Source organism: Calonectris borealis, chromosome 7, assembly GCF_964195595.1.
Source record: "Calonectris borealis chromosome 7, bCalBor7.hap1.2, whole genome shotgun sequence".
Lineage (NCBI taxonomy): Eukaryota > Metazoa > Chordata > Aves > Procellariiformes > Procellariidae > Calonectris > Calonectris borealis.
The window spans coordinates 34771404-34799022 of record NC_134318.1 but is presented as its reverse complement, the minus strand read 5'-3'; the positions used below and the strand labels follow the sequence as shown (position 1 = coordinate 34799022).

The 27619-nt window shown below is 50.3% G+C and overlaps 1 protein-coding gene and 1 long non-coding RNA gene across 13 annotated transcripts in view; one reads left to right on the top strand and one right to left on the bottom strand.

Moving 5' to 3' along the window:
• The window catches only part of ADRB1 (adrenoceptor beta 1), a 29746-nt gene extending 8761 nt beyond the window's left edge, over positions 1–20985 (bottom strand). The window contains exons 1-3 of one of the 12 annotated variants that reach the window (XR_012674356.1): positions 19667–20982; positions 2689–9996; positions 654–1445 (exon numbers count right to left, since the gene is read on the bottom strand). Coding sequence is in view for 5 of the 12 variants with exons in the window: in XM_075155124.1 (XP_075011225.1) it covers positions 1426–1445; positions 9942–9996; positions 19667–20947 (1356 nt within the window). In the remaining 7 variants the exon portion in view is untranslated. Of the gene's footprint in view, positions 1–653; positions 9997–13125; positions 17980–19666 lie in introns of those variants that run through there. The other 11 variants (XR_012674358.1, XR_012674359.1, XR_012674357.1 and 8 more) reach the window with 11 other exon arrangements.
• LOC142084415 (uncharacterized) lies at positions 8448–12200 on the top strand. The gene is made up of 3 exons (XR_012674363.1): positions 8448–8517; positions 8677–8968; positions 10258–12200. It is a non-coding gene; the product is annotated as an uncharacterized LOC142084415 (long non-coding RNA).
• Positions 20986–27619: the final 6634 nt, after the last annotated feature.

The following is a 27619-nucleotide window of genomic DNA, read 5'->3' as shown; positions in this document are numbered from 1 at the left end:
GTGACAGGGTGATGGGGGCTCAGAGAAGGGCAGTACTGAGAAGCTCGAGTGCCTTCTCCCATTTGGCATGGTTCAGAGCACGGTGCAGGGTGCGAAGGGGGTTAGCGAGCTGCTCCAACCTGCCTCTCTCTCAAAGCAGAAGCGTTTTGTAAACTGCAGCCACTACTTGAAGTGACCCCACGGGCACTTTCAGACAGTCATCATCATAGCCTTGAAGTAGTTGAACAGTTATTGGAATAAGTGCATGATAAAAGCCTCTCCACCCCCATCCCTCCCAGCACCACTTTTGGATCCCATGATTTCTTCCTTGTTTAAAATGATTCCGCAGTAGACTCTCAGATAGTCTCCATCTGGTTAAAAATAGTTGCTTGCCTCATATGGCTTTAGCATGGTACTGTCAACTGTAAAATGTTCCACCTTCCAAAAAAGTAGAGTGAAAAATGAAAGTGAGCTTTCACACATCATTACTCTCCGCAGTTAGACCTCCAGAGCTCATTCCAAACCCATCAAAGGAGGAGAGGCGAGCTGGGAGGGCGGGCAAGCGAGATGCTCGTGTTACTGCCTGGTGCCCTGCGGGTCCTTGTGAAGCTTTGCTCCCTACACAAAAGCAACCAGGCTGACGGTTCACTCATTTCCCAAAACAAAACACTAGCTTATTTTCAAGAAACATTTATTTGTTGGATTTCTGGAATGTAAGAAGAGCTTAGTCATCGCAGCTGGATGTCTCCTGATGTCAGTTAGGGGAATACGCTCCAGCAGGGAACCAGTACAGCCCAGTTAGCTGAGCCACATTCCACAGCCAACCCGTAAGACTGGGGCAGGAGAACATGAGAGGCTGAGAGCCCGTCAGCCATCTCACGGCTCTGGCGCTCTGTAGGCATGCAGATCCGTGATGGGCTTGCACAGTGTGACTGGTTGGCCTGAACTGCATGTGTTTTGGGGAAAAAAAGGGTAATTTGATTGCAATAGTGGACAAATGGTGCAGAAGGGTTATTTCACTTGGCTCTGTATCGCTTGAAGAATGAATGTGTTTGCATTCAGGCCCAGGCACTGGAGGGTGTGAGGTGGGACCATTCTGCCACAGAGGTGTCACAGGGTGGTGGTAGTGAGGCACAGCAGAGCGATAAATGGAAAGTGCTTCAGGTCCAGCCTACCAGGAGACAGAGGGTGCTTCTGCAGTGCCCACAGCTCCTGATGCTCCCGGCTGAGGAGAGGAGCACGGCACAGAGGGAAAGACTGAGCTACAGTTTGCCCCACGGCCCGGGGTCAGAGGAAAGAGCCACTTGCAGTGAGCAGCTGAAGCATTCATCGCGGTTCCTCCCGTTTGTTGAGGCGGTGTTCACCTGCTCCTAGCGCCCAAGAACTTTGGAGAAGCCAGAGGAAATGCAGAAGCATCCATCGCTTTTCACTGCACACTTCACAGCATCAGAAGCTGGGTTTAGAGGCTGTATGACAAATTGCTGGTTAATACCCACATTAATTCATTTTTCCCCTAAGAATTGCATTTGCTGTGCATGCTGAGCCATCCTCTGCTCTTTTCCTCAAGGTGATATGCTAAACCCTGCTCCCTGGGGCCACAGCAATCAGCTATTGCTGGAATACGATCAAGCTGCAGATGGCAGCTGTGGGAACCGCAGAGACTCTGCATTGCTGAGCACCACAGTCCAATCCTGGCCAGCATCAGTGGCCATCCAGAGTCAGACCTCCCACAAAGACCTGACCGAGCAAAGTGCTGCAGCCTGCCCGTGGGGTGCAGTCAGCACCCACCTCTGCCCCCAGGCATCACTCCCTGGCACTGCTGCTCTATTTATGAAGCCTATCTGTCACACCACCGTATCATCTCATACTGACAACTCCATCGTAAGCTCTGGATCACTCTTGACAAGACGTGAGATGAGCCTAGAAATGAATTACTGCTACAGAGAAACGAGTGTTTTGAAGGAGTGCAGAAAGAGTCCAGGTTTTCTAGCTTCGGATGCCTACTTGTGTGCCAGACCCCAGGAAACAGCTGTGTCTATGGGAAGGGACGTTTTCAGAGGCCAACAATTCTAATGCGCACCAGGCCTTATGCAATTTTTCTTTCCATTTACAATATTATGTGTTTTATATGATAAAGTTTGAAGTGCGGCTTTTGTGCATGAACGATACAGTTTCCATAATATTTTTTCATATGCAAAGACATTTTGTTTTGATCTCATGCAGCATTAGTCAACTCCTATTTGAGGCCACTGGAGTCCTTCCAGTGACCTTCCCGGAGCCTGGCTAACTGGGCAGCCGAGGCCTGACGCGTTGTGGGTGCGAGCTAGCACGACCTGCCGAGGCTCAGGGCAGCTCAGAAGAGCAGGTCAATCAAAAAAAAAGCTTAGATCAGGAAATTATGCTGACAGAATTCAGCGTGCTCAGTGCAAAAACAAAGTCTCTGCCCCAGAAATGCACTTGCTGCAGCACCATGAGCCCCCCGGACATGTCGGCAGCAGTGGGCAGTTCAGCCCTGCAAGATCCCCAAAGTTTGCCCATCCAAAGCAGGTACCGAGTCCCTTAATCTCAAGGCTGCAGGAATCAGGGTGAGCTACAGGAGTGATTTGGCCGAGCTCCTTGAGTGGGACAAACATGACCCTGGGTTGCCTGGATTACACAGGCCAGGTCCTGCACCCTCACAAAAGCAGCAGCCCCGTGGACCCGACTTGCCTGCTCGGAAGTCGATGCACTGTTGCGCGGCAGAGCTGGGTTCACGCTCTAGCACCACTTCCCATGAAGACCCCTAAGCACGCAAGGGTGCTTCCCATGAAGACCCCTATGATCCCCCACGCAAGGGTGGGATCCCACGCAAATTCAGGCAGATGCCCATCCAGTATGCATGAATTTTTTCCCCCCTTCTTAAGGACTGTTGAAAGAGTAATTTCTTTTTTTGGTAGGAGCAAGTTTCGATGGGGAAATATCAGGTTCCCCAATGGAGCGAAACTCTGGCAATTTGCCTCGGCTCAGAAAGGCACCCCTGTTCTGCAGGGCCAGCGGGGAAGACAGCACACCCAGCCTCCGTAAAACACACGTCATTCCCCAAACGAGCGACAAGCAGGTCAGGCCCACAAAGCTACTCATTGAGCATCCTCACTGTTTACGTGGCTTACCGACATCTCAATAGCTCTGTTATTGAGGAAGAGCTAGCGAGAGGTGTTTGTGCCACGACGCTCAGCACACAGCATTTCTGTGGTTGCCCAGAAAGCGGTCGGTGCCGTCAGTAAATGGCATTGTGGAGATGTTCAGAGCAGGGAGTCAATGAGAAAGGTCCAGCAGGTGGTAGCCTCTGCCTGGCTCTGCTGCCAGCTCTGGCAGGGACCCGGGACTGTTCTGCAGGACGCTGGGCTGCAGCCCGTGTCCGCATGGGCGGCTCCTCCACCACCGGGCCTGCTAAGGAAATGGCACATGATTTGGAAATCAAGCAAAATATGTCGTGTTTATGAAACAACTCCTAAGAGTTTTAAAAAGGGACTAGCGGTGTTTACACACAAGCTGGACGGACTCTAACACGGTGCATGCTGTTGTGTCAACTCCCACACCTGCATAAGATAGTTTAAAAAATCCCCATGAAATGAGGGAGCCAAACAACTGACTCTCATCAGCCCCGTCTTGGTGCTCTCGCTAGAGCCACGTTGAACATTTTTGCTAACGGAGCTGCAGGATGCTATGGAAAATCTCCTCTCCAAAGAGTCTCTGCTCATGTCTGAAGTTAAGGCTGGTGAAAAGCAGGGAGCGGAGCTGTGAGGGAGCTGGTGTCGGGGCAGCCTGGGTGCAGAGCCCCACTCCCGGGGCTGATCGAGCGCTCCCCGGGAAGAGGGGAGACCTCGCAGGGAGTCCAAGCCTTGCAGCGCCGCAGCCCGCTGCCTGCAGCGCAGGAGGGGGAGAGCAGCAGCCTCGATCCCCTCTCAGGCAAGGAGGAGACTTGGCCAAAGAAGAATGAAGTTGCAAGAAGCATTTTCATGTGCTTTCCCAGACTACCAGAATTACCAAATGTGCTTTTCACTGGGTGTTTTTCGTTTTCTATGCTAGAAAGTTTCTGGGCCCCTTCTTGGCAACACGGGTTCTCCTTTCTCTCGTATCACTTGCAGAAGGTCCTGCCTGGACCGTGTTTGCTTCTAGGATGACACCAGGATTCAGTCCATAAAAGGTTATTGACCTGGGAAGAGAGACTTTCTAGAATTTAAGGGCTGGGCAATTTCTTGGAAACTGCCTTATCAGCACGGCTACAAGCTGGAGCTTTAACAACCCTTCCTGAGCTGCACGTCTCTAGTTCCTATTCCTGCAGTTTGATATTTGTCTCTGTACACGTACGCTTACTTTGAAATTTGTTATTTAAAAAGCTTTGGGTCAAGATTGCCACAAAACCGTGAAGCAAAGCTCGATTGCTTTGCTGTTACTGAAATGAGGTGTCAGCTAAGTCCCAAAGCAAACCAGCAAAGGGGAGCAGACATCTGGGCACAGACACTGCGCAAAGGCTGGTGCCGCGAACCTTACATGTCCTCCTTCGCTGGTGGAGAAGGCAATTGCCGGGGCAGGGGGGGTGTCAGGCGTTGTTATCAGCAGAAGCAAAAGGTGGTAAAACAGGAACAGAGAGGCACTGACTTTGCATCGCAAGGAGCGTCACCAGGGCGCGCGCTGGTCTTTAAGAGCGGTGGAGGAGGACTGGGAGGGAATGGATGAGTGCAGCACGCTGGGGATTTAAACCAGAACCTGATCATCCATTAAAGTCTGCTGGAAGCGTGAGCCCGCGCTTACACAGGGACAGACTTGCTCTGGAGTTTCACAGGGAGGGGCTGGTTCACCGTAAACCCGGGGGGGTCTGCAGTGCCTCAAACCTTCCCAGAGCGGACCTGGCAGCGCGGCTGGAGCTGCTGCCCCTCGTCCTCCCTCCGCCAGTGCCTTGGCCCAGCCCAGGTTTCGGGGCGATGCCACTAGCTGCTGCACGGCTGGGCAGCCTCCATCCCACTCGCAACTGGGGGGCTGCGGGAGGAATCTTTCCAGGAGAGCTGTAGAGAGCATGGGCTTTGCATCTGGGATCCAGTCCTCGTCCCCGAGGGGCGCGGCGCAGACCTGAGCGAGGACCGCCGGCAGCAGCCGGCCCGTGAGGCTCTTGGGTGCCGCTCACCTGCCGCCCTCGCCGGGCCAGGCTGCTCGGCAAAGCCAGCATCTGCCTTGGAAACAAATGTCCACAGAGGCACAGACACACAGCACCAGTGACTTCACCTCCTGAATCGCTGCTATGATAATCCTGTTTGCTCAGTCTTAGTGGCTGAAGCGAACCATAACCAAGAAAAACAGCAGGATTATCCTCCAGCACCTGTTCCCACCGAACGGATTATCATAGCTGGCCACGCTGGATGACGTCCTCTAGGTATCATCATGAAAGCAGCCTGAGCGACATGGCAACCCACCAGAAGACCTCCCTCCCCTTCTGGATGCCCCTTTCTCAGGTATTTTCAGCACAGAAGCTGGAGGCTCCTCACAGGTGGAGGCCAGTCCACGTGGATACAAGCATCAGCATTTGCAGGTCTCCAGCACACAGACTTGCTCTCCAAATAGCATCCTCTCTCGTTTGACTGTCTAACGGGGAGGCGGCGTGAGAAGTGTGGGCTGCAAGCTGCGGGGCTCAGAAGATAGACAGCAGCTTTAAAGCACTTTAAAACAAGTTGGTTTTCCTGCTCACCGTTCCTTGTACTTTTGCTGCTCAAGGATCTGCCCCCCTCACCTCACAACATCTAAGGGCTCTGTTGTGCTGCATTTGCATCCACAATACAATGGTAGCTGACGTAAGAGCCATTTTACTGCAGAATGAAAATGTTTGATTGCAAAAAAGAGATCTCCTTCAGAGCTGTTTACATGGGAAAGCAGGAAAACCAGAGAAGGTCCAGAGAAATTTTGGAGGGACTCAGCTCAGCAATGGATGGGTAGCTCAGGCAACAGGAATGCAACCCTCCTGTAGATGGAGGACTTCTCTTTAACCTCACCTTCCAGAAATGAAATCTGTCCCACTGTGCCCTCTTGGCTTTCTTTTGGGATTGCCTTGAATAACAAGGCTAGCTCAATTGCCATGAAGTTGCCACCAGGCTTTGCAGCAGCACCCCGAGGGCTGGTTCTGCCATCGGTGTCAAAGCCTGAGAAAGAGCCTTTGGAAGAGAGGAGGAATGGACTGGAGGGGAGGAGGTGGCCACCATCTTCACACCGGTGGGCATGATTTAAATGAGGGAGTTTGAGTGTAAAAGAAGTCCCGTGTGCCACTGGAGCCCCGGGGACAGGTCCCTCTGGTCCTGGGCTGTTGCACAAACGTGGAATACCCTGAAGCAATGCTAACGTGCTGCTGTCATCACGCCGCAGCGGTGTCACACAGGCCTCGGGGCTGTGACCAGGCACATTTGCTCCCATTGTGCCAGCACCAGATCAAGTGTCCCGAGCCCCTTCCAGGCAGGGCATCTCCCAGTGGTGGTAACTTTTAGTGCCCCATGGAGCTGCAAGGAAGGCATTAAGTCCCTGAACGGTGCAGAGGGTTACTGCGACTGCCCCAAGGCCTCCGTGAGATGAGCTAACTCCTCGCTCCACCGTTCTTCTCAAGAGCATCCTCCCATCCCTTAAGCAGAGGCCTTGGTGAACGAATTCCTGCAGTCACATAACGGAATGTAACATTAAACTAAACACTGGAACATGGAGACAAACAAAGCAAAAAAATCAGGGGAATAATCCTTAGCTTGTAATGAATTTTGCAAAACATTGTCAAAATTAGGTTTTATTGGAACAAAAATGTATTTATCTATCTGTCAACACTGAAAAATTATGTTTAAATTAAAACTTTATTTTAAATCCTGATGATGACCTAGAAGTGGCATGATATTTATAAATAGCTTGTCATACACCACAGTATAAAAAGTAAATTTATCCTCTTGCTATTGAGTCAAATTCATTGTTATATATGAGATGGGAATTAATTTTACCCTTCCGACTATCAAAACAGAGAAAAAAATTAAAACCACTGGGAGGAGAGCAGCGACAGCCCACAGGTCAGATTCTCCTCTGAAAAGGACCATACGAAAATGTCCCCATTGGAAAAGGCCACCCCGATGCTGAAGCTCAGATAGATCAGGGCGAAGACCAGGGGGTACCAAGCAGCAGAGACCACTGATCCCCGCTGTTCTGCCTAGGATTTCAACCTTTGATATGCTTAAAAGCTGTTCTCAAGCCCTGAGCCAGCCAGGCCCCCATTTTAACTCAGTTACGCTGTGGATGGGTGGCTCTTTCCAAAGTCTTTACCCTGTTGTTTTTGGCCACAGGTTTGACAGGACGGCAGGACTGCAGACGACTTCTTGTGCCAGCTCAGCTTCAAAGCAAGAAATGTCCTGTGGCCCCGCTACCAAGTACAACACACGGCAAAGGCTCTTCTGACAAGGCTGAATAACGCGTTGTATAAATTGGGCATAAGACTAACTATGCAGCTGTGTTACCCAGCCGGGACCCTCCGCGGGGCTGATGATGCTGATGCCCCTCCTGCACGCTTGCCATGCTCCCGGTGCATCCCTGTGGCTCAGGTACCAAGGGGTAGAGCCCACCTGGGTGTTTGGGGGTGCTATCTGGGATCTCAAGCAGCCCGACTGCAGCGGTGAGGATGCCTCTGCCAGAGGGGACCAGCGGCTGTCAGGTGGCAAGAGCTGACATCCCCATCCCCTCCTCACCAACCCAACAGCTGGGAGTTAGGGGACCTCTTACAAAACCTCCTTTTTACCACAGAGGGGATCAGAAACATTCTCCTTGGATATTTCAATCTCCGAAGCTCAGCTAGAGGAGACTGCATTCCTTTATCTGGGCTTCATTAATATCCCGTAAACAAAGACAAATGTTCTCCTTTCCTGGGATCGAGCAGAGTCAGTGTGCTCTGCTCTGGTTGTGGCTGTGGCCATAGCCCAGGTGGCTACGTAGCTGGGGGATGGAGACGATGGGCTGCGATACAGCAGAACAAATGCAGCCTGGCTGGCTATAGACCACGCAGCAGCCCAGGCCTGCCACTCCTGCATGCAATGCAGAGACCGTCGCTGAAGTGGAAGGGAGCGAAGGAGGTGACTGTGGATAATGCCGTGAAGCCGCCTGGAGAGGGGAGGTGGGAAGCTGGTGGGCAGAGCCGAGCCCCAGGTGGCGGGAGGCTCTGAGCGGCAGCGTCTGGGAGCCAAGCGGTGACAGGGGGAGATAAGGCTCTTGATGGATAGACCTCAGAAGATTTGAAGGTTTTTGTTCTATTTGGATAAGCAGTCAAATATTCACACAGATAAGCTTCAGAAATGCATCTGATCTGAAGCCCTTTGTATCTTAAAAAGCAAGGCTGGAAATAGAATAAGAGAATTCCTCCAGGGCTTTGGTGGCTCCTGGGCTTTCCTTCACCAGCAGCAGGCTGTCCAGACCTACCCATGCAGGCAAACCAACAGCCTGGACAGCTCTAACAGCCAGACCCTCCCCGAACCTCAGACATTCAACTGTGTCTAGGTACCAACATTACTGACAGCCTGGGGGGTGGGGGAGATGCTTCGCTTGGTCACTCTCTGCACTTTGTGCTCCATGCAGCTGCTATGGGTGGTTTAAAACACTGTTAAGGAAAAACCCTCACTAACGTTTGTGTATACCTTAACATATCCATTGGCATAGAGTTTATATAACATTGCCTGGCGCCTCTTCACCAGCAGAGCTATACCCACATCGAGCATCTCATTGTGTGCAAAGAACTGCAATAACCCGCTGATGAACGGTTGCTGGTGGCAAGACGAGACAGCAGCACAGATGATCTTGGCAGGCTCCTGCCCTCCTCATGCACCACGCTCAGACCTAGCTGAGGGCTGCAGCCAGCATCGAAGATGGCCAGCAATTATCCTGCAACTTTAAATTGCAGTGCTTTTGGAGAGTGCATCATTTCCTTGGAAAGACATTGTACTTTACTCCAGTGAGTTTCCTTGTACCGTAAGTTGTTTAAACAATTTCTCATTATGCGTTTCCCATTTGGTCAAAAAACAGACCAGAAAGCCTGAGGCACCAAGGCTGGTAGGAAATCCTGCTCCGAGTATCCGAGTGGGCAGAGAGCAGCTCCCTGGCTCTGGGCAGGTGAAGGTTTGGGGCAGGAAGGGGCAGGCAGGACCAGCAGCGGTTTCTGGCTCTGCAGAAAGTCTTCAGGTGACCTGAACACCTTTCAGGTTCACCTTTGAACGACTCCCGGTCGGTTATGCAGGGTTTCTGTCTGAGCATCCCCCCACTTTGGGGTGTCATAGGGAGGACCCAGGTCCAAACCCCGAGAGCAGAGCAGCAAGCCAAGGGAGTCCACCCCATCTAGGGTCAATTCATCGCTTCCTCTTCTCCCGTGTCCCTCCCCAGACTTCCCGACTTGCTATTTATATCTTTGCCCTGATGAGTCCCCCCGTCCTCCCCCCAGCTTTAACCTCTTCCTTGCCAAGCGGTGTTTGGAGTTTACATGAGAAAGTTGTTTATGTTAAATAGCTTTGTAATAGTTTCCTCCTACACCACCTCCCTTCCTTCCCCAATAAAAAGCCCTATGATGCGCTCGGCAAAGCCCGTAAACAAAGGAGGGGTTTGGAGACCCAACCAGTTTTTGGTGAACCCAGTGAGGAAATAATGTCTCTCTTGAAGGACGTTAAAGCCTGAGCTCATAATAGTAGGAAACTAGTGTCCACCCTAAGTACGGAATTGCCTACTTGCAGCACCTGGCATAAAACAGAGATGTCCACGCAGCAGGCTACAAGTCGTGGTTGGACGTAGGGGGTTAACCTCGCGTGTTTTCCTCACTGGTCAGGATGGCGTTGATGGTAGCAAACCGGTGTGTTTGCTAGGCTCCAAATACTTGAAGTTGTGGCAAGTGAGCAGGGAAAGGAGAGCACAAAAAGGCAGCAGTGTTTTGAACTCACCTAGACTGATGAACAGAAGCAGAAGGCAATGAAAATCCATTAGCCTGACTGTTCCCTGCAGAGGAAAAACAGGCACACAAAATCCAATTCATTATTCGCTTTCTTATTTAATGCTAAGTAAGTCACTGAACTTTACTACTTGATCCATCCATTTTCTTTAGTAATAGGGCTGCAGGAAATCTTTCTCTTCTCAAAGGGGGTTTCAAGTTTCTCGCTGATAGCATGTAAAAAATACTTGGAATGTATGAGTAAAAAATAACTGCATTTCAAAGGGAGCTTGAGCCATGTAGATAATGATAATTTTTCTCTTCTGAAGTGCAGAACCAGAGAGTGGAGGTCCCTGGGAGCTCGGAGCACCATTGTTCTCCTTCCAGGCCGTTATCTGGAGACAGGCCCTGCGATAGACTCTGCTGAGGCCACCGAATGGATTATCTGCTCAGAGTGCTAATAGCATGCATTTGACAACATCAACCGTTTAATTTATGAGGTGCCTCATAACATAAAGGCAAAGAAATCCATACCATGCAAAAGCCCAAGTACATCCAGTGCAATTAAAAGGCATCTGATCAAAGCCCAGCCTGCTCTACAACACAACTTTCTTAATTATGGCTATGCAGAAATGTTCCACCTTCCTAAAAGGCACCTTAGCAGATTTGGTACAGTGATGGCAGCGTTATATAATGAGAAATATATTAATGGAAGCTATCCAGCACTGAAATTATTCCAGCCTTTTTATCACCGCCTTCCTTGCTCCCACATGAGTGAAGTGTGCAGGAATAAAAGCAGTTAAACATCATCCACCAGAAGACACGTACGATGGGGATTACTCACAAGATACTAACAGCTCAATGGTGCTCATCAGCGTTGGGATCCACACAAAGACATTGTGCAAACAGAGCTGCTCTTCCTGGGGAACTATTTTTCCACTGCCCGTGGCTCATTGCCATGTCACCCTCTTGCAGTTGGGGACAACTTAGTGCTGTCACTCGGTACCTGAGTTGCTCTTTCAGGTCCCCTGGTCCAGATCTTTGCCAAAAGTTGAGTCTGTCCCATGCTCTTCACTGTGGTATAGTTACACAGCAGATAATCAGGCTTAAATCATGTTTTTCTTCTATCGCACCAATACTTGTAAAAACTAATTTTTTTTTTCACTTTTCACATGCAATGAGAAGTTTAATAGCTTAGTCATTAAGCTTCTGAATATAACATTCAGAGCGGCCCCTGAAGGGAGAGAAGGTTTAGGTGGCGAGTCCTGCTTTTCCAGCACAGGTCAGGCAAAACGGCAGGCCAGAGGGTGCTGGTCTGGGTCTCAGCTTCTGCAGCGTCACTGCCAGACGTGAGGTTTGTGATCACAGTGACAGATCCAAATCAGGGCTGGTACCAAAACATGATCTCGGCCCCATCGCTCTGCATGTTCCCATGCCCCTCGTGCCATTACCCCTGTTTGTGCAACCCACGTGGATCAGGTGAAACCAACCTTTCCTGAAAGGGCCGGTTTTCAGCCAGAGGAGCCCATTGCCCATGCAGCTGCACAGGCAGCAGAGCCAGTCTGGGCAGCAGGACATGCAATGGAGGGGAGAGCGCGAGCACCCGCTCTGGCTTGGATGGGCTGATGCTGGGAAGCGCAGACACGCGTTCACCCCGTTGCCAGCTAGCTAGGAACCACCTGGCAGCGAAACAGGAACAAAACCTCTCCCGTGGATGCTCTCGAGGTGGTTTAGAGCAGCGTTACAATACTGGCAATTACTGCAGCAGCAGCTGCCTTGCACCGAATATTACATAAAAGCTCCAAAAAGCCTGAGTATTTGACGCGAGCTGATTTGTGAGCAGATTGTATGCTCCTGTGTCAGATCTGGGATTTTCATAGAATCATAGAATAGCTTGGATTGGAAGGGACCTTTAAAGGTCATCTAGTCCAACCCCCCTGCCGTGGGCAGGGACATCTTCAACTAGATCAGGTTGCTCAGAGCCCCGTCCAACCTGATTTTGGGTGCAGCCTGGGCACACTGGTGTTGTGGCTGTCCTAGTCTGGCGATGGAAACCTGCCAGGGTACCAGCGATGCTTCGGTCAGGAGGAGGAGTGTGAGCAACAGGTCCTCCCATCGCCCCTCCTGCCTCCCCCTCGCCTCCGCCGCCGTACCGCAGCGAGGGTAGCCAGGGACCGCATCCCACACCACGCTTCGTGTCGTAAGCGAGCTAATTGAGATGTTATTTGACGGCTCCCAAGCGAGTATTTAGGGGAAGAAGAGACAAACAAAACATCCCGCTGAAGGCGGGCTCCGCGAGCGGGCGAGCTATTAAACAATGGGAGCTTTGTGGGACGTCTCCCAGTTTACCTGCTCCAGTCCAAGAGGAAGCACTCCTCCCTCCGCAGCACAATGGTGGGTCGGCAAGCCGCAAGGGGGGACACGGGCTGGCACACACCTCTGTGTCGCAGGACACCTCTGGGGTCCCCTCCGATCCTCAGGCAGGTGAGAGGGGGGATGTTATACACCCAAATGGGAGCAGAGGGAGGGCGGCTGCCGACACCGTGAGCTGTCCCTGGCGTGGCTGGGGCGGATAGCACTTGCCCATCACCGTGGCTTGCACAGGGTGCCAGCAGCATCGGTAACTCTCGCTGGACCAGTCAACAAGGGGGTCTTCATCTGTACGTGGAAACTTTACCCCTGAATGTTGTTCTTTCCCGGCTAGGAAATCCTGCTGGGGGTTGTCTCAATTCCTTCTTCTTAACAAGGACTCTTTAAATTTTGGCCACAAACCACCACTTAGATTTTACCATCTGGCAAATCTTTTGTCATGAGCTGTTGTGTTGTCCCTGTATTTTTTCCTTACAGTGGCAGGGTATTCTGCAGTCCCACTTTGAGGAAGGGCAGCTGACAGCCTCCGAGGGGGCTCCAGCACTCACCTGGCCCTACAAAATGACTTGTTGGTAGCTGAAATATTTATACACCCAGCAGCTGCTGAGATTTTGAGCACTTTAGTGGCTCTGATTGCCTCTTCGGTGTATACACTTAAATCTGCCTTTCAAAGCATTGTGCCAACGAGCTTAAGACCAATTATCAAAATAATTTTGGTAGGAAGAAGTCTCAGTATCATGGCTTTGAGAGAGACAGTGGGCCAGGCATGCAAAGGTACGTCACTGCCTAGAGACGCACAACAGTGGCTAATGGCTGACGCACCGAACTAGTAGAAAATCCTCATTTAATCTCATTAAGGACAACAGGATTCAGTGCATTACACAGGATCAGAAAGGAAAGGCACACCATTACGTCTGATTTCTCCTCCAGGTTGGGGACCTGGAGGTCAGGACTGTTTCCTATTTGTTTGGTACTTTTGCACCTTGGTGCTGCTGCTATTAATAACTCCGAGCATCAACCCTGGAAGGAATGGGTACGACCAAACCCAGACACTGCCCGGCGTCTGGTACCGTTCATGTCTGGATGCAGCCTGCTGCCGGGGCACAGCTGAACAACTCGTGCTGCTGGCTGCTAAGACCGAGCAAGCAAACACCGCCACAAAAAACCCGGGAGCCGAGCGGGCGGGAAATGGCAGTTTGTGAAGCGAAGGCGCATACCAAGCTGCCAGTTTTTGTGAACCAGGAAGCTGATCACCCGTTTACACAACAAACCCAAACACTCTTCCATTTCCAGCTCGGCGGGCCCGATGCTGTCGCTGGTGTTTGCAGGACGGAGCGATGACTCAGGGGAGCGGCGCGGCCGGCAGCCTGCACCAGCACGCCTGGCACGGCCGAGGCAGCGCGGGCACAGCCTGCAGCACCCACGCACCCGCCCTGCAGCGGTGCCACCCCCGGGGTGCCACGGGGCACCTCCTGTTGGGGGACCAAGTGAGAGGACGACGGCTGCGGGCTGGGGGAAGGCTCCAGGTCCTGCAACACTCGGCATAAGCTGGAGCCCCTTGGAGGGGAAGGGGAGGTGCCAGGAGGGAGCCGCGTTTCCCGGGAGACATGGATGTGCAGCTTTACATCGGCTGGGAAGCTGCTCAGGTGTGCTTTCGTCTGCTGATGTTATCCCCAAAGAGTAAGAAAAACATTTAGGGATGTTTGGGCATGTTTCAGCCGCCAGTCCCTTGCTGGCACGGTCCTGTATGGAAAGTGTCTTACCTCTCACACTTCTTAACCTGCGTTTCTCTAGTGCATCTGCCTGGTGCATCCTTATCCAAACCGGATAGACTTTCCCAGGAAAAGGCAACACCTATAGTATGGCAAAAGATGCCCCGATTTTTTTGCAATGACAACCCTGGGTTTGGTTGCCAGCATCACCTTTTTTATCCTTTTCCCATCTCGGCCACTTTTTTGAGCACAGTTTGACAGCCTGAAGTTACTGAATTGCACAAATAAATCCCCTGCTGTTACAACGGCTGCTCCTCGCGGATGGCCAGGCATACAAACATCTCAAATAAAAAGCGTATCGATTTCTTGTGCGAGGCGATTATCACAAATATTGTTGATCTTACATTATATGCCACTGTTTATATAAAGAGAAAGACTCCTTACTTCCTCCTGGGGCGTTCAGGAATTTGGCAGCCTCTGAAAGCAAGTCCGTGGTGCACAGGGTAATGCTCCTCGGGGGGAGTGTGCTCAGTGCCATTGCAGGAGATCATATTAGTGCTTTTGACACGATCAAACAGAAAGTTCCAGCTGAACAATGAGTTTTTAGGATGAAAAGTGAAATGTTAAGAAGGTGTGTTCTTCTCCGTGAATTTGCTTCATTTCACGCGTTGATGTAGCGGTAACAGAACTATTTTTAGGTATAATCCTTCAAACAGAACATGACTTCTCCTTTCTGATTAGTACAAAGTTGGCTGCTAGTCAAAGGATAATTATTTCCCAACACATCACCTAACACACACCAGCAAACAAAACACTCATTATTTGAGCTATCCAATGTTAACTGTTGTTTAGCAGCTAACATTTTCTTGACAGCTTTGAATAGGACTAATTGCTCCAGCTTCATTAGCAGAGGTCATTTACGGCTGGTAACAATACTTTTCTGGAGATACTCTCTCGTATAAGATTAGATTATCAGGTCAAATTCTGCTCCCAGTGGCAATGATGCCTGACCGCATTTGGCCCGAAGAAAGTCTGCTCTTTCAGTTTATAGCTGCACAATTTCCAGCCCTGCAGCTGATATATTACATAAAGGAAGTAAGTGCACTCCACCGGACGGGAAATTACAATAAATTAGGAAAGTGTGCAGCACAAGGAAGGTTTGCAAAATAGCCACTTGAAAGTTATTAATAAAATGTCAACTGCAGATAGGGTTTAGGGAAAAAAAAAAAGCTGATAAAGAAGTCCTTATACTTGAAAACACGTACATACCCAGAAGGGAAAGCAGCGTTTGCAGAAGAAATGGTGCGTGCTGTGTCACAAACACAGGGCTGATGCTGTCCAACGCTGCGTGTGCCACGGGCGTAGTTCAGAGCACAATTTTAAGCCACACTTTCTGCACATAGTTTCATTTGTTCATCAGTTACTGTTTGGAGCTACAGTCAGTTGATGCCGAGGGTCGCGGTCTCTAAGTGCAGTGAATTTTCAGGAGGGCTTTTGTGCAGCTCTCGCCGGTGGGGAGGTACTTCTGCGGGCACTTCAATAGCCCGCTGTGTGTCTGAAACATCCTTAACTTTCCTGAACACAGGGAAAATGAACCCAGGCTTTCCACCCCATATATTCCCATCTAAGCACGTGGAGAGATGCAGCCGGCTTTTCAGAAGTGCTGAGCAAACACTGCTTAGAGCGCGGCTGGCGCCTTTGAGAATCGGGATCTTGCACGTGGAAGTCTCAGGCACCCTCGCCAAATAATTTTCTCCGAGTGGATTTCTGTTTTACCTGTGTCTCCCTTTCCTGCAGGCCTGCGGGTCTTTGCTGTTGCTTTCCTGCCCACGTACGTGTGCAGCCGCATGCCTACCACCTATACTTTCTGACTTGCAGCTCCAATTGCTAATCCATGTCTGGTTTTCGTCAGAAAAAAATATTCATCGTGAGTGTTTGACTCATTGCCTCCGGAGTATTTCAGCTGCCCCGTAACACTTTTCAGAGTATCCTTCTTCTCTGTGGAGAACAGCCTGTTCTGAGCGTGATCCACGGCAGACCGCTCGCCAGCAGCCTCCCCTTCCTCGCACACGTGTGTGCCATATGTCCCGCTCTGCCCGCACCGTTACTGTGCCACCGACTTTTTTACACCATGCAAGATGGACCGGCATCCGCCATCCACGCTGCCAGGTAGATTGTCTTAGCTGTCTACGAAAGGACTCAACGTGCCAGCCTCCAGACTCTTCCAGCAGGTCATCGACCGGCCAAAACTGAGTGGCAGACGAATCCTGACCACTCTGCTCACACAGCTGGCCCTGCTGAGGCCAACGGGCAAAACTCATCCTACCCTTCACCTTCTTCATGCCGCTACACTTGTCCAGGGGAAGCGTGACCCACAGCAGCTATTGGGCAGGAGAAGCCAAGCAAATTCTGGTCATAAATTTCCCACCTAAGTCAGACCCTGTTGAGCCAAAACTTTCATCACTTTTTGAAGTCTAAGGACACGGGCGTTCAGATAGTTAAAATTAAGAGTGTGAACTGATTTATGAGATGAAGAGCCAAGGCCGTTAGACTGTCCCACCCCACGCAGTAGGCACCACGCTTCCCCAGGATCCAGCACCCTGCTGAGGACGAGGGCTCGATGGCCACTTCAGCTCCCAGCCGGGCGCTGGGGCCGGATCCTGCCCTCGCTTGCTGTGATTCCCAACGCGCAGGAGGAGGACGGCAGCGCTGCCTCCCCATCCCATCCCGACCCTGACATGTGCAGCCAACATCTTGCCACAGTTGCCGGCATCAGACATTGCCATCCCGTGCACCCTTTTGGTCCTGTTGTCCTTGCTGGAATCACAGACAAAACCAGATTAAAAAAAAAAAATCATTTGGTGGCAGAGCTGACTTCGCTTAGCACCTGATCTGATGTCACCCCGGCATTTTAAGGAGCCCATTTCACCATTATCAAGGGAGACACCATTAACTGCAGCTCACGTTGAACCCCAGTAACATCAATGGAAAAGTATTACTTACTTCCCCGGTCCCTTTCTTTTGTCTTTGCATAAAAAGCTTTTTTTTCTCCTGAAAATACATCATTAGAAATTGCAAAGAACAAATTCCTTAATTTTTAAAACAAAAAAAAAGAACAAATGGTTTCCAAAACAAACCGTTGGCTATCACCCTAAAGAACTTGCTTTGGGAAGTGCTCTTCCTGGGAGGTGATTTCTAATTTAACTGTACTGCTGAGTTTAATAAAGCTAAAAATGGCTTCACTTTTATTCTGCACTGCCTTTTTGTTGCTCTATCTGCCGTGTATTCATTGCAGTAATGAAAACCTTTATGAAACCAGAAGCGTACCTTCATAAAGCAATAAAGGAAGACAATCTTTTGGACCAAGGACCCAAAGCTGCAGCCCTTCTGCTCCCAGAACCTCCTTCCTCGGACCGGTCCACAACATAACATGCAGTTACCACCATCTGGCCCCCGAGGAATGTGTGACTGTCGGCGGCAGACTCCTGCAAAGTGAGCCACACTGCACATGACCATTAGCTTTACCGTCTGCAAACTAGCTAGTTTTATTTCACCCAGCGACAGCGGAAGAGGTTTCCCCTGATTTCAGCGGTGTTTAAGTCTGTCCCAGAGTCCGATCCTGCTCCAGTAACGTCCCAGCCATTCCCCTTTTTTACAGTAAGAGGGAACCAAAGTCTGGACTCCTCCGACTGGCTCCCCAGCTGCCATCTCCCCTCCTCCGGATGCTTTTCGGGCAGGGGTCTCCCCCGACCTCCAAGCTCAGCACCTGGACCTGGTCCTGCCAAGCGCATGCCACCCACCTCGCTCGGGCAGGATCAGGCCCACTGTCGGCACGAGGTGGACTTACTCGTGGGGTGGTGTGTACTGCATAAGGAGATTTCTTTCTACTCGAGACCATTTTTAGCTTTCAAATTAAGCATCCTCTGTAATCTTAAATATTCTGGTCTCCTGACTCTCAGGCGCGTATTCCTAACAAAAAAAAAAAAAAAAAAAAAAATCCAGAAAGGAATAGTTACAAAAAATGAGTGTATTCATTATCAGACTGGAAACACCTTGTCTTTAGCCATTAATTTTAAGGGAAGTCAGCAGACCTCGGTGCAACAGGAACACAAACTTATTGGGTTTCAAACACATTTTTACAATACTGTGTCAGGAAAAGCCATTAGATAGAGTTGTATTGGTAATCTGAGCCATCTTTGGAGAAAAACAAATGCTGTTCTTCCCATTATAGGTAGGTATTGTTTCAAAACCTATAGAGACACGCTTGCTTGTGCTGCAACGGTATTTATTGCACATAGACCAATTACTTACACAGTAGTAAATTGCACCAGAGTATAAATATGTTAGAAAACACACACAGAGAGGAAAATGGAAATGACACACAAGTGCTAAAATAACAGCAGATTCACGTGGGCACTTGGAAGTAAAAATAAAAATAATAAAGTCTCTTAAGATATTTTAATTTATAATACGGATATATTTACAGTACCTTCATAAAATAATATAAAAAAAGTCACTCTCTCAATAAAACTATAACAGATCAGACAAAACCAGAAATCAGGTTCAGGGTCGGTGTTATTCAAACCTCTGTTTCACTTTTAATTTGCGTGTGTGTACGTGTGTGCAAGTAACATCTTCAAATAACTTTACAACTCTTAACACTGTGCAAAAAACGGCTTTGTTGCCATTTTAAAAAAAAATGTGCAGTAAATTTTTGTTGTTGCCAGGATTTTTCTCCCCTGTTCATCTGTAATTACAATGAACAAGCTGCAGAAGGCTCCTTGCCCTCCCCCCCCTTTCATAAAATACTCTTAGTGGTATGTAAATACGCTGTTTAATGTAAACACGGTCCGTTTATTCCCCTGTACAATATGCACAGTTTGAGGTAGAAGTTTCTCAGCCTGACTGCTATTGTCTGGCCGAAGGAGATAAGCACAATAACTCACTGCTTGCTGATGCAGAGGGAAAAAGCAGAAGAGTGTGGGTTGGGTTTTTTTTTCCCTTTAAGAATATACCTGTGCGCCTCATTACCCATTTTTTTTTCTCCATCGCTACTCTGCGGAAGAGGGGAGCACAGCTACTCGGAGCTTAGAACTCATCTCGCCCGTGGGTCTGTACTCTCTGCCGGCAGCACCTGCAGCACGGACCCTGCGCCTCCCCAAAAACCGCCCGCTGCTGTGCGTGGGGGAATGAAACCCAGGGTGTCTGACAGCCCCAGGCAAAGCGGGGGACGGCTGGGACCCCGGCTGCAGCCGAACTCGGCGACCAAACGCCAGCACCTCCACGCTCAGGTTCGTTCCACCAGCACGGTCCTGGGACAACTCACCCGAGCAAAGGGCGCTGCCGCAGCCCCTTCCGAAAGAGCTTCTCCTAAATATAAGCCGGCTGTCTTTGGGACAGGCCGTTTATTTTCTTTGTTCTCCGGTCAGTGGGTTTCCTGTTTGCTGTAGTTTCGGATGAGGTATGTCGTACACGAGTTCACCTGCTTTTATTCCTAAGTAAACACCCGCTCTCTCCCCGCTAAGGCAGGGATCAGGTTTGCTCGGCGTTAGCCTTACCACCAGGCAGCTGCCGGGGATCTCTCTGCTCCTGCGTGCCTCCCTGCCTGGCTTCCCCTGCCCCGGCTCCGACGCGGCCCCCCACACCCCCCCTATACCTTGGACTCCGAATCGGACGTTTTGCTATTTCTCTCCTCCAGGCTGGACTCGCTGCCGCCCCGCGTGCCCCCGTTGCAGTCGGACCAGGTCCCTCCCAGGCTGTGCTCGGGGGAGCCCACGGTGCTGATGAAGCCCCCGGGCAGCCGAGCCAGCTCCCCGCCGCTGGCGTGCAGTCGCCGGTCGGCTTTCCGGGGGCAGCAGAGCAGCCTCTTGAAGGCCTTACGAAAGTCAGGGCTGCGGCAGTAGATGATGGGGTTGAAAGCGGAGTTGGCGTAGCCCAGCCAGTTGAAGAAAACGAAGAGCCAGTCTGGCACCAGGTCCCTGTTGAAGACGTTGACGATGTTCACCAGGAAGAAAGGGAGCCAGCAGAGCGTGAACACCCCCATGATGATGCCCAAAGTCTTGAGGGCTTTCTGCTCCTTCATGACCATGATGCGGGAGGTCTTCCGCTTGCTGGCTCGGCCATTGCCGAGGATGGGCTGCTGGTGAGGGTGAGCGGGCGGGGGCGGCTGCGGCTGCTCGTGGCTGCCGTAGAACCGGCCCTCGCACCTATCGATCTTCCTGATCTGCTCCTTGGCCTCTCTGTACACCCGGAGGTACACAAAGATCATGATGAGGAGGGGGATGTAGAAAGAAATGATGGAGGAGGCGATGGCGTAAGCCCTGTTGGTGACAAAGTCGCAGCAGCCCGGGTCCTGGTAGCACTCCAGCGCCTGAGGGTCCTCGTCCCGCCACCAATGCATCATGATGGGCAAGAAGGAGACCAGGGCGGAGATGGCCCAGACGGTGCAGATGATGCCCTTGGCCCGACTCTTGGTCATGAGGCTCTGGTAGCGGAAAGGCGAGGTGATGGCCAGGTAGCGGTCGATGGCGATGACGCACAAGGTCTCGATGCTGGCCGTCACGCAGAGCACGTCCAGGGAGGTCCAGCACTCGCAGAGGAAGGATCCCCAGAGCCAGGTGCCCCGCACCACCAGCGTGGCCCCGAAGGGCACCACCAGCAGCCCCATCACCAGGTCTGCGCAGGCCAGCGAGGTGATGAAGAGGTTGGTGAGGGTCTGCAGCCGCTGCGTGCGCCCGATGGCCGCGATCACCAACACGTTACCGGCCACGATGAGCAGCACCACCAGGGCCATCAGCAGGCTCATGCCCACCGCCCACTGCTGCGACAGCAGCTCGGCGGGCAGCTGCCTGCTCCCGGGCGGCGCCGCCGTCACCCCGCCGCCGGCGACGGAGCGGTTTTGGGCGCCGCAGTCGGGCGGCAGCCACCCATCGCCCATGGCTGTGCGGGGCGCTCCGGCCGCCGCGCCGCGGGCAGGAAGGCGGCGCCGCCGCCGCCGCCGCCGCTGCCGCCGCCGCTGCCGCCGCCGCCCCGGGCTGCCGCATGGCCCCGCGCCGCGCCGCCGGCCCGCCCCGCCCCGCGTCACCGCCCGCCGCCAATCGGCATGGCGGGGGCGGAGCCGCCCCGCCCCGCCCCGCCCTGCCCGCGCGCTGCCTGCCCTGCCGGTGCTCCTGCTCCTGCCTGTACCCCATCGCTGCTCTGGCTGCGCCCTGCCTGTCTCGCAGCCGCAGCGCACGGAGACCCCCCCCCGGGCCACCCACCCTGCCGAACGGGTGAGTGGGTGGCCCGGGGGAGGGGGGGTGTCCGTGCGCTGCGGGACAGGGTGGGCTCCTGCCCGCAGGGTGCACCACGGCACCGCAGCTGGATGCCCCCCCAGGACGCCCCCCCGCCCCGTGCCGTTGCTGCCGGTGCTTGGTGCACCCTCCGATGTTTGGTGGGAGCGGGCTGGCAGCAACAGGGAGTCAGTCGGCAGCGGTAGCACGCTCCAGAATGGGGCTTGGGAAAAGGCAGGTTTATAACCCAAATATTCACGGCGACCCTGGTCGACAGTCAGGTTTTGTCACCTCCCCTGCAGCCCCAAGGCAGGTGGGCTCTGAATCCCCAGCTTTTGGAAGATGGCATAAGTGCTGGGGGACACATCCCATACCAGAGATACCCTGCACACCTCCATTGCCAGGCACATCCGTGCAAGCTGCTGGAGCAGCTGCTCCCCCTCTTTACACCTGGAAAGCGTAAAATACCAAATACCAGCACTGTCGGCATCATTCTCCATTGAAAAGCAATGAACACCTTCCCATGGGATGTCCCCATCGGGAACAAGCCCCACGCTTGCAGCCCCCCATCACCAGTGTCTCCTGCCCCAGCCCAGGCACTCTCAAAGACCCCCTGGCCGGGACCCCATGTAAAACCTTCTGGCTCAAGGGATGGTGCTACCAGCTCCGTGTGGGGCTGCAGCTGTGGCTTGCCCCGTGCATCTCCCCATCACAAGCCCTGTTTGCTCCAGCTTCCCCAGCCCTGCCAGACCAAGCACTGCAGGGCTGGGAGGTGGAAGTCCCAGCTCCCCTTTCTGGCTTTCCTCTGTTGCATCGGACAGGTCTCGCTGGACCTTTTAAAATGCAGCCAGTAGCTTTTACCCAGTGTGGTCAAACCACACTAAATCTAGGGACTGCTTTAAGTATTAGTACTGTTATTTGGTAATGAGCAATAAAGTACATGAAGCATCCTGAGGCTGTAATGCCCAGATAACAGACTCCAAGCAAATCCCTGCCCGCCTCCCATCCATTTCCATGAAACCTGCTGCTAGGAACTAGTTGGGCTGGCTTTTCATTTTCTTGCTCAGCCCTCTCTTCTGGAAGATTACTCTTGGGTGCATTTAGCTGTTTTACTCCTCTTTTAAACCTCTTAAAATAATGTGAAACAGCTGTTGAGTAAATGAGAGCGAGGTCCCCTCCATCCTTACTTTTAATCATCAGCATGTCTTACAGCAGCACCAAGCGTTCCCCACAGCAGTCTGGGAGCAACTGGAAGGCACAGTTATTTTTTTTCCCCCTATATAAATTTATTCTGCTAAGACTGCTCTGCTGTTCCAGCTGGACCGTAAAAATCCCTTCCAGGCTTAGACTTGATTTACAAGGTCGCAACCTAGGAGCGATTTATTTATTTATTTACACGCTGTTTATTTAACCCTGACTAAAGGCCACACACCAGCGCGGACCTGCTGCTTGGCAAACCATTCCCTCGCGTTCCCATGGACTTTGGTTTGCTGCTCGTCATCTGCTGGACCAAAGTGCGACCTTCTTTGGTGGGAAGGGTGGGAGGCACGGCATCTTCAAGAACAGCGGGAGATCTTATGTTGAATGAAAAGCAGAAGGATTGTGGCTGGGAAAACTTGCCCAGGACTGGTATCTGTGATTCTGATTTTAAAAAAGTAATAATCTGAAACCAGGTTAGGACAGTGGAGCTTTGGGATAGAAACATTTTTTTAATTTTCTACATCTAGCTGGAACACTTAAAGTAAGTACAAGCCCTGCGGTGCATCACCACACCAAAGCCTTCACAGCTGAGACGCTCAGATGGATTTTGTGAGTGTGCATAGTCCATTTTAGCGCAAAATCAACCAGATGAAAATCTGATAAAATCTTAAGTACTTTTCCCGAGATGACACTGACAGTGGGAAGCAGTGTTGGGGGTGCCATGTAGCTGTTTTGCTTGCTATTCCTGGAGCATCATCCATCTGTCATCTGTTCAGATCCATTATTGCTATAAGTATCCTTATACAGTTAATAAATACTGTAACCTAATCACATGCCAGCTCTTTGCCTATCATGCTGTCCTACCAGATCTCCAGCTGGAGATCCTCGTCCCACTGTAAGCTTAAAGGTTGAAGAAGTAAAGGAAATTACTAGCAAGTATGCAATACACCAGAAGATGCATAATCGTGCATTGCTTCCCAGTATCTTTGTTGGTTCAACAAGCGTCAATCTGGAATGCCAGATCAGAACTGGAGCCAGAATGTCTTTGGGAAACAATGCATCTCCAAAGGAAAAAATAAGCAAATTTATGATTTCTGTACAGAACATCCCTCTGGCCCTTGCAGCACAGAGCAGCCAAATAATCACTGTAGGCTTAACCCCTTTCAGAGCGTTACCTTTTGCAAATCTCCTTTAACTCAAAATTTCCTTGTTTTTTTTTGAATTTCAGACACCTCCTTAACATGATTCTAATATAACTTTTTGTTTGCATATTATTTAAGGATGTCAGGTCAAGAGAAGACCTTCCAGAACTGAAATGGTTTGTTTCTACTTGCTCTCTAGATCACAGTTTTTAATGAGCAACTAATTTATTTTTTCCTTTGGAAGTCATTAAAAAAAAAAAGCCCAAACTTTCAGTAGTTATTAGGACAGATCAGTCTTATATTGCATAGAGCATAATGGATAGGTCCGATGAAAGTCAACATGTATTGTATTCGAGGAACCCTGTTGGCGTGAGCTGTGAAGCTTCAACATTTCAGGAACAGAAGTGGGTTATCTAGGTATATTTTTAAACCCAGCCCTCTGAGATGCTTTGCACAGCTTCCTTCTTGTCCTCTTGCCTCTCTCCATGCAAAACAGATTGCAAGATGAGGGTCCTACTGCATGGGTATGCATCTACATACGCGGCGCTGCCCTGGGGAATGTCGGCAGCATCGGCAGTGGGGCAGGAGACTGGGAATGGAGCTGGGCACTGGGGCTAACCCCTTCCTTTGGTGTTGCAGCGGCTGGGGCAGCACTGGGGGCAGTGGATTTGCTGTTGCCAGCTCTGTGTCCTGGGGACAGGCAGATGACTTGCTGCTGGAGCCCACCCCTGGATCTCCAGGGATGCTCTGAGCTCTGCGTACCACGTCTGGCACTCTTACGTGGCCTGGGAGGTTGGCTGGAGAGGGAGGATGTTGGCAGAGAGGTGATGAATGTTTAAAGAAGGATGGTGGGGTTAGCAGATGAGGAGAGTGAAGAGACAATTTAGCTTGTTGAAGACATAATCTCTTAATGTAGTTGGAGGACGAAAAAATTGTCAGGGAGAGAGAGGAATAATTTAGATGAATACAAGGAGATTTAATGAGTGGTAATGTGATAAAAGGGAAAATTTGATATGAATATCTGAAAGAACTTTTAGGACGTCAAACCCATTACGTTGCCAGGAGTAGCAGTGGATGTCTCATCACTTGGGTTTGACAAAACTTTAATTCACAACTTTAAATCAGATTGCATCATGTCTGGACTTTTTCAGCTCTTACTTTTAGCTTTAACACGGCTTCTTACCATATCTCAGTAACTTGGGTCTTGACAAGTAACCTCCAGTCATGCCCTCATTGCAATCAAATTCAGACACCACCATTATTAACATAATATCCTCTTAAAATATTAACTGTTTATTCTCTTAAGGCATTAGTCAAAGCCCACTGAAATGCCTGAAGGCCTCCCATGGACTGCAGTGAGCTTCACGTTATTGTCATTCTTTCTCTGGAAAAGAAGATCTATGTAAAAGCAAATTAAAAATGCATTTTCTGTCCTTTTTTCTTCCTGCTGTCTTCCTAAATCCCTTTGTAAACTTAGCATACATCTGAGAAACAATTTTGTGTTGGTTACCTGGACAGTTTGACTAAAACCTGAACTGAGAGAAAGCAGATGAGAAACAACTCTGCAAGTCTTCATGTGAAGTGATCAGGCTTCACCCTCTCTGTGTTGTCCCAGGAAGAAACTGTCCCTTGGCTCTATTCACATTGGACATTTGTTATTAGAGAAATAGAGACATGATGGAACATTGCCACAAGATCCATGTCTCTTGTTTTTAAAATAAACATCTTGGCTTTGACTTGACGTTTATTTTCCATAAATGCCTCGGCTTCAATTTGGCATTTCAGCAACAGCGGGAGGCTGTTATCCTCTGACAACATGCAATTCCATTGACATTATCTCTTGATTACATGTGACAGTGCGCCAAATACTGTATGTAGTTTTTTTTTAGTTAAACAATGCCACGAAAATTTAAAACAAATGTATTAAATAACAGAAGCGGCCATACTTTCCAGCCCTATACTGTGCATGTGACACCATAATTACATGAGGTACGCTATGTAGTAGTGTGTGCTACGTTAGTAAGCACACTCTGAGTTTGACTCCAAAGTAGCGAATGCCTATTAATTCCCCTTGACTCGAGGGCTGTGGTTGATGTGTTGATTAGCATGTACAGGACCGAGCATATCAACATTTTGAAAAGCTCTAAACCGATCTGAACACACACAAATAAGTCCTGATGCTCTGGAAGACCCTACCATACCACAGTAACCCAGCCCTTGTTTAGAGCACATTTTCACCAGGAGACCGTCTTACAAGCGTGCTGATTCATTAATTCCCTCCGGTGATAAGAGAGATGCAATGACTCTCTGTCTTTCTGTCTCTCTCTCATATACTGAGTAAAAAGATGCTGAGGAACAGCCAAGCCAAGGCTTCCTTGTCTCCTGAAATCTGTGTTGTCTTGTTGCTAAAAAGTCAAACCTCTGGAAGTTTGACCAGTGAGTTCAACTCCATTCAATCCTCCCAGAACAGACTGAGGACTCTTTTTGTGCCTAGTGCCCTTTAGAAGTGCCCAGATTTTGAAGATCCCCTGCTTTCCTCTGTAGGATTGAGGCCAGGTCTCTATTTTTCCTGTATTTCATGAGAATTGCGATGTGTTTTGTAATCCTACCCACAATTTTAAAGAAATGTAGGGCCCTGGACTGAGGTTTCATTAGGGGAGTGAAGGAAGGGCCTGTTATGACTCTGGAAATGCGTCCCTTTCTGAAGGTGGGCTTGGTCTTGTACATGCAGAAGAAGTTTGGACTGGGAGTAAAGCTTCTGGCTCAGGCCAGGTATATTTATTTGTCTACAGAAGCCTAATACAAAAGGAGTCGCACCAATTTATGCTAGTTGAAGAGCTGGCTCTTCGTCTATCTAGCTAATAGTTTTTGACATTCCCTCCCCCAGCCTCACTCCGTATATCTCAGAGGAGGTCTGCTCTTCAACTTTGAGGTATCTCACCCAGCAGAAATTCTTATTTCGCCTTTCTCAGTGACACTTTGCCATCTGCATGATCTAGACTTGCTGTTGCTGACTGGGCCCCAACTGATGTCCCAGTTTGTGGAGTGGTTTTACCATTGTGTTACCATTCATCCTGCAGGAATGAATTCTCCTTGGGCAAAAGTAATGTTCAAACTTTGCAAAGAACAAGCCAGGTTTGGTGTTTCTGGAAGCAGAGTATTCTTTTTGCTATTGATGCCATTTTCGTAAAGTTAATACCCAGAGTTATTTGACAGAAGTGTTTTATTTACAACCTGGACTAATATTAATCTGGAGCAATAATGATGCGCTCATTAATCCAGATTATAACTAAGAGTTACCTTTAACTGCTCAATTTGCCAAGTCTCACTCTCTGCATCTCCCTATACTTTCTTGACATCCAGACTCCTTGACAGAGACTCTGGCACTGTGAGAAAAGCCTGACTAAGGCTGCCTCTTGTATAAGCATCAGCGATTCCTTTGAGAGGGGTGGCGAAACATTTTACAGCAGGCCAGAACTCACTGCGGTGGCCAGAGCCTTTGTTTATACAGAGAGATTGTGGTCGGAGACCAGAGCAGAGGAGGCACGACTAGGAGTCCTCTGAGATTTTACTCTAGTCTATTCCTGCTTCAACGCATACTGGCTGCAAGAAGTTGCTTTATTTCTCCCTCCCGAAGCTTACCCGTCTGTAGGATGAAAGTTGCACCCTTTGGGAGATATCATCTCACATTTTAATTGGAACAAAAAGCTGATCCTTTACAAGCACCTCCTGAGGTGCAGTGAAAAGGCACAGGGACAGCGGTTTGGTGTCAAGCAACATGCTGGTTAGTGAAGAGTGTAAGTCAAGAAACCGTTTCCTTCCCCTTCACATCATGGAGGACTATAGCACGTAAGCTAGCGGCTGGAACGTGCAAAAAGACTAATTCAGATGGCTTGGGGTGGAACCAGCATTTTCAGATGTTTGGGAAATCTGTATATATGTTCTGCATGGCAAAACACCCACTTGAGCGGCGTGGCTGGGGGCCCAGCTCCGGCT